This window comes from Lytechinus variegatus, chromosome 2 (assembly GCF_018143015.1).
Source record: "Lytechinus variegatus isolate NC3 chromosome 2, Lvar_3.0, whole genome shotgun sequence".
Taxonomy (NCBI): domain Eukaryota; kingdom Metazoa; phylum Echinodermata; class Echinoidea; order Temnopleuroida; family Toxopneustidae; genus Lytechinus; species Lytechinus variegatus.
Genome location: NC_054741.1, coordinates 53,288,569 through 53,305,037, shown reverse-complemented (window position 1 = coordinate 53,305,037; position 16,469 = coordinate 53,288,569). Strand labels below are relative to the sequence as shown.

The 16,469-nt window shown below is 35.0% G+C and overlaps 1 protein-coding gene across 1 annotated transcript in view; it reads left to right on the top strand.

Moving 5' to 3' along the window:
• The window catches only part of LOC121408357, a 33,106-nt gene extending 17,480 nt beyond the window's left edge, over positions 1–15,626 (top strand). Inside the window, exons 16-28 of the mRNA XM_041599802.1 lie at positions 219–314; positions 926–1,010; positions 1,920–1,993; positions 2,588–2,712; positions 3,364–3,589; positions 4,694–4,841; positions 5,872–6,038; positions 6,587–6,672; positions 7,489–7,555; positions 8,771–8,941; positions 10,268–10,474; positions 12,316–12,501; positions 13,197–15,626. Coding sequence (XP_041455736.1) covers positions 219–314; positions 926–1,010; positions 1,920–1,993; positions 2,588–2,712; positions 3,364–3,589; positions 4,694–4,841; positions 5,872–6,038; positions 6,587–6,672; positions 7,489–7,555; positions 8,771–8,941; positions 10,268–10,474; positions 12,316–12,501; positions 13,197–13,322 — 1,764 coding nt within the window. The 3' untranslated portion in view covers positions 13,323–15,626. The remainder of the gene's footprint in view (positions 1–218; positions 315–925; positions 1,011–1,919; positions 1,994–2,587; positions 2,713–3,363; positions 3,590–4,693; positions 4,842–5,871; positions 6,039–6,586; positions 6,673–7,488; positions 7,556–8,770; positions 8,942–10,267; positions 10,475–12,315; positions 12,502–13,196) is intronic.
• The last annotated feature ends 843 nt before the right edge of the window (positions 15,627–16,469 follow it).

Genomic DNA, 16,469 nt, shown 5'->3' with positions numbered 1-16,469 from the left:
TTAGTTTCTAGTATGACACCCTAGTGAGTATCAAACATAGTAAAGTATAATACTGTGATGTGTTACTCATACTGTTAATGATAGTTAAATGAAGGGAAAGTGAGTGGAATCTTTGGTGATTTCACATATGTACCTTTATATTTAAGGTGGAAAACATCACACTTAATTTCTAATCAAATACATTTTGCTACCAAGAAAACAATCATTTTTTTTTCTAGAAATTGCTCAGTGATTACAGAGAGAAATACCCTGACAGCGTGCCTTGCATACAGATCCGGGACAAGAGCATTCCAGAGGCTAACAACAAAAAGAAGGTAAGGTATGATTCCACGGTAACTAGCAAGCATCCTGGAGGAGTATAAAATTGTGAAAATAATCATAACAAATAGAAGGAGAAAAATGTATAGAGAAGGATTAGGTTTGATGAAGTTTGGTGAGATTTTGTTGAATTTGTCAACATTTGAAATCCATGAATCATCATCGTCAGTAGCATTATTATTATTAACATCTTCTTTATCAGTATCACTGCCACAGTCACTGCCATCGTCACCTCTTCCACCATCATTACTACCACAATCACTGTTATTATTTTTACCATTTCAATATGTCATCATCACCTTCATTTACTTCATTATCAGCACTAACAATATCCTTGTTTTCACCAGCATGATCATCTTTGTTTTCATTTTAAGTATTGTCATTGTAATCAATATCGTCTTCATCAACAACACCATCAATCTTCATCATCATCATCACTGCCACCATCAAACTTCATCATCATCATCACTGCCATCATCAATATCATCATCATCAGACATCAACATCATCTCCATCACCATTATTATCAGTATGATAGCCAGCATCGATATCATGATTACCAGTTCTGTACCATTCATGAGTATATTCTCCTATTCCTTCTTGTCAGGGAGCAAAGGTTGTACCTCGTAAGCCAGCAGTCATTCTCAAGCATGGGGTAGAGGCTAACTCCATCAGCCAACAGAGGAATTTATGTAAGAATATCACTATCGTTATTCTGAAAACAATCCTCATGAATGTTCATTGTCTTACTCTGTACCATGAACTTGCAAATATAACAGTTTATGGGTTTGTCTTTACAAGAATTCTCGTCTAATGATTTTTTCCCTTCTCCATAATCAAAATACATATGACAAAAAAATAGCTAAAAAGTGTTTCATGTCATTTTGTAAATGATTTTTCACAATATAGAGTTTTTTGTTGTGTGAAGTTTAAGGAAGAAGTCATGTATTGATTTCACTTTTTTAGTGTACTGAAAAATTACAAGAAAACTGTTATATTGGAGCTGCCCCTTTACTATAAAGCACCAACAACAAAAAAGATGTCGGCTAGTGGTTTATCCAAATCTTATGAACACTTTTCAAGTAATAAATGCAGTGTGAGGTGTCTTTCTTATTCAATACCATTCACTTATTTGGACTTATGGAAAGCCAACAATACAAATCAGGTAACATTTCATGAATTTGAAATTCACATGAAAACGTGAATAAAGGTGGCAAAGAATTTTTTTTTTTAATCAGAAGAGATTGGATTCATTTTAGTTTGCTTGCAAAAGGGGTTAGGTCCACAATAATAATTTTTAAAAAGATGAATATAGAAAAAATTGAAGACGGGTAGAATTTTTTTATACCCAATTTTATGTTCACATGATAGGGTAGTACATCATGACAATTTAGTTTCTTATATGAATATTGCAATAAGTGAGAATAAAAACATGGTTCCTAACCCCTTTTGCAACCAAACTCTTCAAATAGTAAATGATTTCACTGAATACTGAATTCCTAATTGCCTGATTGGATCAAAACAAAATCGTAAATGTAAATCAATAGCATGATGCTTCATTAAACACTCCCCATGCAGTTTTTATTATCTCCATAATGTAGATGTGAATGTGGAGTGGTCGGTTCAGTCCAGTATGCATCCCGTTGTCATGGCAACTGAAGGAGTGCTGATGCAGGTATGTACTATACAATGCTTTCAATGTTTCTTAACCCTTAGAATCATCTTACAGCCAGGAGACAGATCCCCCTTTCTAACGATCTCGGCCACCCACCACATATTTGCAACGAAATTGCCTTCCGAGTCCTCCACAACGTAATCTACAATTGTAAAGTCTCCTGTAAATGTCTTAACTCAGTAATTATGCTAGTTTATACATAAAATCAAATTAACTATAGCCATCAAACCTCTTAAGTTTTGTTTAGAATGAGAGGCACTTTGTGAAGTTCTGATCTTGAAAAAGGAAATCATTATAAACATTTTTCTTGCATTTTTATTGTTTTTTACATTTCTTCTGTATTTTGGTCATAAAAAACCTGAAAGACATGTTTGTGAGCGGTAAAAGTATGAAATAATGATTGTGAATTTTAGCTATAAACACAATTTATATTAGAGTGGTACATAAAATCTTGTTTATTATCAAGTTTTGGTCTGAAGTGTGTTTATGAAATGTTGGGAAACATTGCATTTGGATGGATTATTATTATCTTCTTTGAAATTACACTATTTGAGGTTAATGCATTGTTCTTATCATCAACTGATTTTGTTGTAGTATCTGATAGATGTACGGATGGATCAAGTTTGGAGAGGTTATCTCATGGATCTGATCAACGGAGATCATCTACCACCGAATCCTTACCCAAGACTAATCACTAAACTCAGACAGGCAGCATTCAAGTAGGTACAATAAGGAGTATGGTTAGGTTTAGGTTGCCCCAAAGTTAAGCTTAATCCTTAGCTCATTGATACTGTTAACAGATGAAGCACAATAATTACCATTATTATATCATTATTACTATCATTATCTTTAATTTTCCGAATTTATTTGCATGATTTGTTCATAATCAGAGAGGATTAGTGGTCAGGCTTAGGGTAGGGTACAGCCAGAGATGGAAATATTGTAGTCCTATTGCATAAATTTGCTGTCAATCTATGACAAATTGTTCTTTTCCACTCAAATTCTTGAAATTGAGGACCTTTTAACCATAATCTTTTAACTTCCAATTAATTACTATACTCTTGACACAGCCCAGTATATGGATTAGGGTCAGTGTATATTTGAGAATATTATATTCAGGAGAGACAGGTAATATGCAAAATAGTTTTTATGTTTTGGACATTATTAGAGAGGAATAGCGGCCAGGCTGATGGTTAGATGCAGCCAAACTAAATCTATATTGTATTTAGGCACTCATGCTAATGTTTTATATCTGCGGATTTTCAGATAAATTACATTTTTATTTAGATACTATGTGATAGATATTCATTTTATTGAAGGGAGACATGTTTGGCAAGAAAAATAATCTATATGCCTTCTTAATCTTGTAGAATGGAACTATGGAGAGAAGCAGATGCTAAACTGCAAGCCAGACTGGTACATCGTCAGTCAAGACTTGTAGATCGCTCCAATTATGTTTTTACCATGGAGGAGTGTGGTGGGTTTGGATTGTCTTCTGCTCTGTCGGCCGTCATGCCCCAGAGCTTCAAGAAGATTTCAGTTCTTGCTAACCTGATGGCCAACCAAGATGTGGTCAGCCACAAAGGACAGTATCAGGTATGTAGTGCTCCTCTCATTCATACCCAACCTCCCCGCACACAACCGACCTTTGACACTAGCATTCTGGTGCAAATTGACTATATTAATACTACTGTGAATCTAAAATCAGCCACTGCGTTATGAGACGGGTGTTTCACAAAGTGTTAAGTGTGATTTAGAAAAGCACTTAACCTTAAGAAGACTGGGGGGCCCCCTCAACATTTTTCGTGATATATCCGCCACGCAAAAAAAATGTGTCACTCGCTGTCTTTTTACTTGCAAATCTCCCACAACTTTTGAGACCAAAATTGCGACCCCTAGGTACGCGGTTCCGAAATTACGCAACATTTTTTAAGTGCATGCAGACCAAAAATTGCTCAAAAACATTAAATTGTGTACAATTCCAATGCAAATAGTGTTTTTAGCCAAAATTCATTTTATTTTTCCTTTTACTTATTAAAAGTCAATTAATTTTATATTTTTTATGGGCAAAATAAAGTTCCATTGAAAAAACAAAACACAAAAAGGATAAACAACAAGGAAATATAAATGAAATGTTGAAAACTTTCTAGGCGTTGATATAGCCCAGTCTAATTAGGGTTAAGTTCACAGTTGTGTGCAATATGACGGTCATCATCGCATTGGTGAAATCAGGCTTAGAGGCCATGCCTGCTTTTGCACATAATTCAACGAGATTGCGAGTTTAATATCATGTATGTATCGGCACTAAGAGCGACTAAGTCGCACTTCATCTTTGTGAAACCACACCCCCCGATCGACTGGCAGGGATGATTGGTTTATATTTGTTGAATAACTTCTGTAGAATAACCTCTGCAGGTTTTGCAGTAGTAACATTGTCTGTTGTATTTTATGTTATACCATTTTACTGGGCTTAATTTATTTTTTTCTCTTATTTTACACCCTTTGATTTTTATATTCCTATTATTTAATGGTGTTTTCCACTTTTTCTGTATTGTTAAGAAATGTCATAGTTGTATACAGCCCCCCCCAAAAAAAAAAAGTACTCCTGCTTATTAATGTAGCTACCCTTTGCAAATAAAAAAAAATGATAATATCTTTATCCATGACCAATCCATCATGGATATTCTTTGTCCTTTGCAGTTGACCAGTGGTCAAGCGATAAGTGGTCACTCCCCTCTGTATGGCCGTGTGATGCCCTATCTTCCCTATCTAGAGCTTCATGAGCATTATTACATCAGAGGACCCATCAACGGGGACAAAGGAGCCATTGAACTCTTCGCAAAACTAGGTACAGAGCCTTTTCTTATTCTTAACATTGATTGCTCAATGATACTCCTTTGAGGTACATGTATTTAGTACTATGTATTTCCCAATGAGGCATGTTATGAAATATCTGTGCCACATGTTTTACTAGCAGGAATTGTATTATACGGGCACCAAGCAGGTTTCTCTACAGCTTTTCTGCATTTACAAGTTTTTTTGTATATGAAGAAATGTGAGGATTGGCGATGGAAAATGCTTGGAGGATTCCTGCATGGATGACGCACCTCTGGCTTTTAGTTAGGTGACTTAGGGGGTGTTGCAAGAAAATATTTGCAATCAATCGCAAATATCCTGTTGCAATTTTACATTTGATCGATCACTTTTAATTGTAGCAAATCCGATAACACCCATTGCTTCATGGAGCAGATGAGCAATCAATTGCACGGCATATGCTTGATTTCGGGAACGAAAATAGACTTGCAATTGATCGCAAGTTTCTTGCAACGCCCCATTAGTGGCTAAACACAAATTAGTATAAATAAATTTAAAAGGTGATTTTTAAGAAACAGCACCAAGATGATTTTATATCTAGTCTACATTGTAGAGAGAAGACTCTTGCCATAAATACCTCAAATATGTGTGGAAGCCATGCACATGCAAAGATAAAAACAGATCCAGTATTAAAATCAAGATATGCCTTTCAAAAGAATAGACTCAACTTAGAGATGATGACAGTTAAGAACTTTTACAAAGAAACCTAAATCCTTTATCCATCCAGTATGATACGTGGTAATGGTTTCCAAAAGCTTACCAGTAATGTCTTATATATACATTGTAACTTTGAACCAGTGGGCTCATAAATTCTGTAACCCAAGTATTTATGGCCGAGTGACAAAAGGCATGTTCATTATTGGACTCTTTCTTAATGTACACAATAAATCAAGCATAACAACGCCATGTAAACTGTACAAACTCTCGTTTCATACCACATACGGTATTGACTTTGGATCTGAATTTTCTGAGCACTGTTTCATAACGAGTTCTTAAACTTGCAGTATATGACCATGTGGCAGACCTATGCAGCACTGAAAAGTACGTCATCATGGGACTGTTTGTAGATCATAGACCAGTCCTGGACCAAGACCAGTTAGAGGAAGACCAAACTGGTGCTGAAAAAGTCCTCATTGATGCTACATCTCGGAGAAAGCCAATATATGTGAAGGTAATGACATGAGAATGAAATTTCAAATTTTAATAGGATTGATTAAGTAATGTTCAGATTTATACATGACGTTCTTTGGAGTACTAATTTAATCTTAATTAGAAGTGACAATTATACTGTCAACAGCTTTCTTATTTTTCTCTTTTCCAAAACTCAAAGGCCCGTATTCTGAAGTCAGGTTTAACTTAAACTCAGGTTTAAAGTTGTGATTTAAGTATGGGGAAGCCAAAAGTATCAAAATTTTTATTAAGTTGTATGTTTCTTATGTTTGCTCTGCTCTTTCCTGATTCATCGATGGTGAAGACAATTTATACTACCTAGACAATTATGAATGATTTGAGAGCTAAATGAGCTGAAGTATGATATCACTACTGTTAGTGATTTATGTAACAATTGGCTATCCATACTTAAACCACAACTTTAAACCTGAGTTTAAGTTAAACCTGCTATCAGAATACGGGCCAAAGTCCCTATTTGGGGTCTACATATCATGCAAGGTTATGATTTATGTTATCTGACAACCTGTTTTTTGTTTTATTCCCTCTCAGCTATACTATGCTGTGGGATGGCGATATGTTGAGGTTCATAAGTACTACATGATGCACTACAACTACATAGACCATGCTGAAGATAAGTAAGTTATACACTTGTTGAATGTTGAGTTTCATTTACTTTCACTATATGGTCAGAATTCACCAAGGTGGTTTTGATAACCATCAGGAAAACCCATGGTTTATGCAGATTTTTTGAATAAATTATGCTTATTCACCACATTGATTTAAAAAAATGTCCAGCTGAGGTCACAGTGCGTAAAAATTGACACGTGTTGCCATAGTTAAGTACTATTTTGAATTAATGAGTCCACTCTTCAAACAGTGGACTCATGAATAAGATAGCAGACTTAACCATGGCAACAGACATCAATTTTTCAAAACCACATTTGTGAATTTCGGCCTATAGATCCCAAATGTTTCAAGTCTGTCAATGACACACATGGTATCCTCTGTTGGAAGACTTTACACAGCTTTGTTTCTCAGAAAATTCTGAGATGTTTGGAACTTATTTGGACCATACAATTTTCGTCACAAGGGTGTTAACTCCCTCCATGACAGCTCCTTTTGAACATTTACTACAAATGAGACTGACTTGTTCTTCAGTCAAATATATGTACCCAACATATAGGCAATAGCATAATAACACTTTGTATCTCAATAGAAATTTGGGGAAATAACTTTTTAAATCGCTTAATACATGTAATTCATGAAGTAGTTTTCTGAAGCCACTACACCATACCAAAATGATGATTCCGTTTGATACAGTATTTTTTTTTGCCCTACTCAGTATTTAAATCATAGGGGGTTAGTAGTTCTTTCCCTAGCCACAATAATTGTTCAGTTTAATATGTTATGTGTTGATTTTTTTTCTGTATTTCAATATGATTTTCTCATAGACATCAAGCTTACTTCCCAAACAATCCAGTCGATCTGTACCAGAATGTCTTCTTATCTCAAGACGAGGTTAGTTCATTGTGCACCCCCCATACACACCTTTCACCCTCTCACTTGTAATTAGTACTATGTTTGTTCTTAAACTGTGAGTTTCTTGAATCTGTACTGCACTGGTGCCCATCTTACAAAGAGTTGCGATTGATTCAATCAACCACAACTATGGAAAGCCAGCAACGTCAACATATTAAATTAATGTTTGTTCAAAATATTTTCTAGATGTGATGTATATGCATACATTCATTGTTTTCTTGAAAATTCAGTGTGCTTCCCTTTGTTGAGAAAAGACATCATTCAAATTTCCAGGAAAAAAAAATATATTGTTGGATTTCCATAAAGTTTGAGATGATCAGATCAATCATAACTCTTTGTAAGATGGGGTCCAGATGTACATTTTCAATCGGGTGATAGTCATGCAAAGCTCAAGGCAGTTGTTTGTAGCTAAAAGTTTATTGATCTTAAAATGCTTGAATATTGTGTCAAATTAAAAATATAAAGGTATACATGTAGATCTACTTGAGAGACTATTTGATACTCAACATCTGATTTCTGCTGATTTTCATTGTGTCTCTTAATTTATAATGACCACTGGTACGTACGGTAGGGAAGTTGACTGCTGCTGCGCAAATATGCATTTTACGGTAAAGGTCTCTTTATTTAGCAACCTTGGCCCTGTAACACAAATGTTTGTGATCAATCACAAATATGAAGACCAATAGGTTCTTGCATTGGTGTGTTGAACAATTGCTCATGCAACAATAATATTGATTGAACTTTGCTATTTAATGAGTAATTGTGAGCCTTTGTGTTATTATCCACCTTCAAATCCCCTTCACAAAAAGAAATTATATGTATACATAATAAGAATAAGTGAATTGTTGATAATCATAATAATTTTCAAGAAATAGAAAGTATAGGATTAAACTTTCTACTCCCATACGTTTATTTTTTTAATCATTATTGAAACAAAGCAGAGCCTCCCTTGGTTGCTTCTGTTGACAAGAATACAAGTCGGTGTTTTTTCTCTTCTAATCCCCCCTTTATTTATATATTTAGACTAAAATTCAAAAGATCAGGAGAGAAGACGCTAAATGGGACTTCTGCTGAAATACACAGCCAAAAAGGGCCCTGATATGGAAAATCTTAGTTCTTTAGAATCTCATCCCTCCAACTCCCTTTTTTTTAGAATTTTAATATTGGAAGCTATTTTTCATCCTTGATATTCAGGCGGTAAATCACTACCAGCAGAGCGGGGTATCAACGTTGGGGAATCCCCTGAGTGCATCCAATACGGCTGCTGTCAACCACTCCATTGATGAATCTATCAAGACATCCTTGAAGCAACAGAACCTGATGGAGGTTCACATGTTACTACTGACCAAGGCACTCATTAACAAGGTGATACTTCATGCTCTTTAACTCATTTCATACTGCCTGGAAACCCAGCAGCCCCGATCAGAAATCAATATGTTGAAGCAGAACTGGCAATATCCTATTTAGTAGGAATTTTTAGGGGAAATTGACTTTGAATAGCCTAGATTTTCCCCCTAGAAATAGGATTTTTTAAACTTTAACATGTCAGAATGATTTTTTTTTGGTATGTTTTTCAAAATTAAAAACAAAGAATTTAGGCTTAAAAATATGATATAAGGGAATAAAGAATAGGATTTTTGACAGTAAAGATTTGCAGCTCTGTTAAACTGAGACTTCAACCTGCATTGGACTTCTTTGAATCTTATTGGTCTAGATCTAGTTTGAAAGCATCTCGATTAATGTGACTTAAATATAAACATCCCGCTTGCGGCTTGGGTGGAAATTGTTGGACCTCTGTAACAGCTGAATGAGGTGCATGATCTCTATCACACAAGTGTGATTAACTGCTGGTGATGAATTTTACTTCATTGAATAATTCAACATCAACTATTAATTGAATTATAAGTCACCAAATTTGATATCCTGTTTCATGTTATCGATGCTTGTTTATCTACTATCATAGTTTCTCTTCAGCCCAAACTGTTCCTTAGTATAGTAACTTTTAAATTAGTGTTGTAACTTTTTTAAGTATATTAATTTTAGTATAGAAGTTTTAAAAATTTTCACTTCAAATTGAATTGTTTTGTAAAAGTATTAGTAAACTTGGTCACCCAAGCAGCCAAAAGTTGGGCTAATCGTCACTTGGTTCAATTTTCATTTGGTCTAGTCTTCATTTCGTCTAATGTATTTTATTGTTACTTGGTCTAATTGCATTTGGTCTAGAACTAGTTCGTCTAATTGTCAGTTAGTCTAATACTAGTTGGTCTAATACCAGTTCGTCTAATCCTCACTTGGTCTATGTTGCAATCGGTCTAAATGTGCAGTTGGTCGAATGTCCATTTTGGCTTACTTCCACTTGGTCTAATTTCCAGATAGTTTAACATTCATTTCGTCTACAATGCCACTTGGTCTAATTTCAAATTTGTCTAATTTCCATTTGGGATAATGGTTTGTTATGCTATTCCCATAGGCCATCATACAGTTTATTCATGTTATTTGCATTTCCTTTTTTTTTCATTTTTGAACCTGAACACTGTAGAAATTTCATATTGCATTGCTTGTTGTCCGCTCTAGGGCTTATATTAGGCATCTCTCTATTTTCTTTAATGTAAATGTTCATGCCATGCTCATTGTTTGTCAAATTTTGATCAAACCTGCTGATTTGATGATTTCAATCATACTTTCAAACAGAATGCAGACTATCTTTGTGATACATGGAGGATGTTACATAGTGTAGCATTTCAACTGGAGTACATCATCGCTCTCATCCAATCGCTCAAAGATATCATCCGCTATGTCAGGCAACACCCCAATGCTGTTGAAACTGCAGCGTATCTGGAAGAGATTGCTGCTGCCAAGGCTAAGGCCAAGAAAGGAACCACTGTGCCTGTTAAAACAGTAAGTCAACTTATATACCGGTAACTGGTTTAATCTACTTAAAATCTATTCCAGGATACATCCAATGTAAACAGACTTATCTTACCATAGTAGATTGGGTTTGTTCAAAGAGACACAACTTAAGCAGACTCGTATGTATATCTCGAATAGAATATACCCAGGTGCCGGTAAAGTACGTGTCTTGGGAACCAATATATACCACGCGGTGTGAAAAACGGTTTATGGAACGGGATCGCGGCACTGTAGGTAGAACGCTCTGCATGCGCTTGCCATGTATCGAGCGGCTACTAGTTATTGTTACGGGAAGGCGGGGTAAGTTGAGCATAGGGGCAAGTTGAGCCACCACCCCCAGGCTAATAATGAATGAGTCAGACATTGTGGTGGTGTCATGTATTGATGACCCATTGCATAACCCTTAACCCCACCACTTTGTTTTCAACTTTGAAACAAAAAGTACTTTTTTAGAGGGAAAAATACAAATTTCAGCCAAAAAAGTAAAAAAGGGTGTAAAATAGATAAGTGCTTTTTACCCACACACGTCTTTAAATATATTATAGAAATAAGAACAATATTGTTAGTCCAGGTATGGATTCTCATTCTTGTCATACTCTTTTACATGATGAATGCATAAGAAATGTGTGGATGTGAAAATATCGCAATAAGTTTGGACTGGGGTAATTTAAGCCAAATCAACATGGGGCAAGTTGAGCCATGGTAATTCTTATGGGCGGGATGTATGATAAGAAAATTTAAAAATGTAAAAAGCCATTGATATGCAGGCAGAAAGGAGCAAGTTCACATGACAGTTCTTTTACTTTTAGAAGATGTTAGTATTTGTAGAGAATTGGCAAGTGAAAAGACTTTAAATGAAATATTGACATCCTGGAACTTCCCGCATACATTTTGTACATTGTTTTTGTGGCTCAACTTACCCCACAGATGGGGCAAGTTGAGCCATTTGACATCGTTTTTTTTTTTAAGGTCACGATGACTTTCAGTGTGGGGGTAGAAAGTTATATATTGGTGAAAAAGATTTCCCAAGAATCAAATTTAAAGGCAAGGTACTTATTTCTACAATATTACTAGTCATATCAATTCTAACATGCAAAAAGTTTCACAACTTACCCTGCCTTCCCCTATATGTAGGGAGTTGTGAAGCCGTACGTGCATCTCTTGCATGCGGTGTTCACTCTTGACAATTTTGGCAGGGCTGGGGAACTGAGATAATGGGGGTCTTGTGAGCGTTTGGAGTATCTAGAGAAATAAAAATTAGGTCTGAAAAAGGGGTCATGAAAGTGGCATGTCCCCGTACCACCAATATATGTGAGTGGTCCCCCCCCTCCCCCTGGGCCCAGGTGCCCATTGCATCATCTTAGAAGTTCATTATTTTTAATTAACATTGACGTACTGTATATTACAGTTCTGCTTTTTCTGTTTGAGTGTATCCTTCATAGTTGAAGTTCAGCACACTGCAGAGCGGTGTGCATGCAGTCGATAATGCTCAAACAGATTTCAAGCATGATTTTATTTACATATGAATAGGGTGCTGTGCGTTTTGATACATGTGAAGAGGGCATAAAAAGTTTGTTGAAATGACTGCATGCTGAATTATGAAGCCTTCCCTCATTTTACAAGAAAGTTGGAGGTTTTGTTCCTTTCCCCAGAATACACCAGAATAATTCTGTAATGAAGGATGTAATGCAAAATGAATATAATTTGCATGAGATACCCCCCCCCCAAAAAAAAAGAAAAACTACAACACTTTAGTTTTTTAAAAGCAGTGCATTTGAGGGTCTGAGATGTGAAGTTCATGTCATTCAATTTCTCTTCTCTCCCTCCAGTTTGCTGTTCGAGAATCCACCGTAGGGTATATGGTGACTGCATTCTGTGAGAAGGTAGAGGCAGTGTTGAGTGAACCATGTAGCTTGGTTCCCCTCTATCTCCCAAAGGTGGTCGGTGACAAGCTGAAAGAGATCGTGGAGAGGCATCCTCAGACTCAAGAACTATCCCTCATCATTGAGAAACAGGTGCATTAAACTTAATGTTTATCCTCAGTGTGACTGTTGATGAGAATGATGCGTGATGATGATGACAACGTCGATGATTATGGTGAAAGTGGAGGTGGTGATGAAGGTTAAGATGCTGGCCGTTGTAGTGATGGTGGGGTAATGGCGATGATGGTAATGATGATGAAGGTTATGGTGGTGATGATGGTGGTAGTGGTGGGGTGATGGAGATTGAGTTGCTGGTGATTGTAGTGATGGTGATGATGAAGGTTGGTTATGAGAATGATGCGTGATGATGATGATGGTGATGATGTTTATGATGATGATGACAATGATAATGGTGTTGGTCATGATGATGATGATGGTGATGACAGTAGAGATGATGAATGTTAAGTCAATGGTGTTTGCTGTGATGGTGGTAGTGAGGATGGTGATTGAAATGTCAAAGATTTTTTTTTTCCTTTTAAAATAATTTTATTGATAAAAAGTCACATGTCACTTGGGAATCTCACAAGGATCTTATTATTACTATATCTCACATTTATCAGACAAAGAAATACCGGGAAAGTCCCAGTATAAGATTGAATCTTTATAGCTGGATTCTTGCTAAAAGATTAGGCACATACCTTATTAAAGTGTCGAATGATAGTGGTGGTGATATTGATGATATTAATGCATTACCATATGTAATTCTTTTTTCTCCGTCCAAATCCTAGACGAGTGTCCGCCTGAATGAGATACAGAACCTACTACTGCCCGTGAAGGCTGCAATAGAGACAGATATCCACACAGCATGCAGCAAGGTTCAAGAAGTACTTCAAAGTATCAAGATGGATAGCTAGCACCACTACCAGAATAGCAATCCCTGTGAACAAAAAATCTTAATGAAATACTCCTATTTTTTTGGCTGAGTTCAGAAAATTCCTGAATGAATGGATTTAAAAAATATACTTTCTAGAATGTCACTTTACAAGTTTATTTCACTGGACTGGCTATATAAAAACAGGTAATTGAATATCAAATTATTTTGATGTGGATAGCACTGCATGGTTAAACCCCTGGACATATTTCAAAATCGTTGACCCATAATCTTCAATATTTTCATATATTTCCTAAGCCTATTTATAGTGATTGATAATTCTAGATGGTAATCTAGGATGTGGAATTGTCTTTCCTAGTTCATATGCTCTTACGAATCCACCTGAAGATAAAACATTTTTCAGATTACATGTAATACAACTCATCATTATATTCATCTTTCCACATTTAGAATCATGAGTAGACATTGTGGCCCGTCTTCTTAAGTCAGTTTAACTTATACCATTGACTAACTCTGTGATAAAATTATAGGAAGCCCAAAACATCACATTTTGTTAACTTTTGTATTCTTTTCATATTTACCATGCTCTTTCCTAATTATTTAATAGTGAAGACAAATAATTGGTATACCCTTTCAAGACCGTCACCGTAAATAATATTTTGAGTGTCAACAAATGTTTTAAATTGAACCTTTAATGTTAGAAATTCTATGCCACAATTAGCTATCTATAGGTAAATCACAAGTTTTCAATAGTCCAGAGTTTGAATTAAATCCCACTTCAGAGAACTGGCCTATGTGGTAATCTTTTAATCACATCAGTGCCTTAAATTTTGTACATGTATGTACACAAACTTATTGTTACCAATTTCTGAATTGAGTCTAGATTGGATTAAGTACCCTGTTGATTCTGTTATTAATTCATTTATTATTAATTATTTTTTTATCAACAGAAGAAACCTTTGCGAATTCAACTAAACATGAAACATCGAGACTGTATTTTCCTTGTCATGCTCTTGCAGACATCTTGTTTTAATTTTCTATGTTACATATCTACATGTATACCATTGATACAAGTTTATATACTACAGAATAAGAAAACATAAACAAGAAAACATGTACAAAACATAATGACATACTCCATAATCATATGAGAACAAATTATAAAATCCAAACAAACCATATATGATACAGGTCACATTACAACAATGATTTAAAGACTGCATTTATGTTACCTTCTGAGTGTCTCTCACATTGAAAGGTAATGCTATTTTACTATTGTAAGTTGCAAAAAATATTGATTTTAACAATTGATGCAACTGGAATGAATTTTTAAACCCTTTAATATGTATATAAAAATAGTACTTAATATACTCTTTATATTATTTATCCTTCTGTTGTGCAATATTTGATGTGCCATACTGTATTCTCTATACACATCATCAATTAATTTTGTGAACACCTACATGTTTAACACTCCTTTCATTAAACTCAAGTAATCAGATCAGAATACACACAGCAATGTGTTCATTACTTCCGAAATAGGTCAAACTATTTTTTTCACGAGTGCAAAATGAAAATTGTACTATTCATGGTAACGGCTATTGATGCAGAACACGAAAAACTGAAGTCCAATCTGATTACACGGGAACTGAACTAGACCGCAGTGTCCGCACAATTTGAGAATCCCATTTATTAGTTCCAAGACGAGATTGAGTGTGCCTATAGTTCAGACTGTTCTGGTCCTCTCCTTCATTAAATCACTTTACGAGAATAGTTTGCCTCCAGTCCAGCCCTTGGAATGAATGGAAGGGGTATTCATTCATAAAACATTCCATTTGTACAATGCTCATAGAGTAGCAAATCGATCTATTGATTTTTCATGTACATAATAGTTATCTATTTGTGTCACATTGCTGTAGACAAGTGTAAATAATAAATATTTTGGTACAGTTTCTATAATCTTCTTGATCTGTACTGTTTCTTTCATTTAAAAAGATTATGATCTTTGATGCGGAGGCATGCGATATGATAAGTCTGATATAAAAGAGGTGTACAATATTGGTCTGATAGGAACTGTGTGTTTAGGTATGGAGAAAGAAAGTAAATAAAGATACATTTGTGCTCAAAAGTTGGTGAGCCCCCACCACAAAATGCACTCCTTTATGCTGAGTGGTGAATGTAGACAACACTACAATGTTTGGCAAGTCCAGAGGGAAAGAAAACTTCATTGAATGCAGTATTTTATCACCTGGCTTCACATTAAATCTATAAAGCATGGCAGAAGTTGAACACTTTAAAGGACAAGTCCATCCCAACAAAAAGTTAATTTGAATAAAAAGAGAAAAATCCAACAAGCATATCACTGAAAATTTCATCAAAATCGGATGTAAAATAAGAAAGTTATGACATTTTAAAATTTTGCTTAATTTCACAAAACAGTTATATGCACATCATGGTCGGTATGCAAATGAGGAAACTGATGACGTCATCCACTCACTATTTCTTTTGTATTTTATTATATGAAATATTCTAATTTTCTCCTCATTGTCAAGTGAAACAACGATTAATTCCTCCCTGAACAAGTGGAATTAGCATTGTTTAATACTATATGGTTCTTTCAAGTTGGTCCTTATTGTCAAATCTGTAAAAATTGAAATATTGTATAATTCAAACAATAGAGAACAAAAGAAATAGTGAGTGATGGACATCATTGACTCATTTTCATGTCACTGAGTTGTGCATATCACTGTTTTGTGAAAAATAAGCGAAACTTTGAAATGCCATAACTTTCTTATTTTACATCCGATTTGGATGAAATTTTCAGCTTTATGCTCGTTTGATTTTTCTCTTAATATTCAAATCAACATTTTTCTGGGATGGACTTGACCTTTAAATATTCTCATTTTCTGGTGGGGTTCACTAACTTTTTAGCACCACCGTACAATGTGCAAAGATGAGTCCAGGCAATAGAGGATGTGCTTCAATACACAATGGTGTGAAAGTGCAATATGACATGAATGAGATATACTAGTGTTACATAAAATACATCAAATTAATTTAATGACGAGTTATATTTAACTTGACTATGAATATGAACCATACGGTGATTCTTGAAATTTTATGAAAAAAAAAGAAATTTAAATCATCTTTTGATATTTAAAAATAAAAT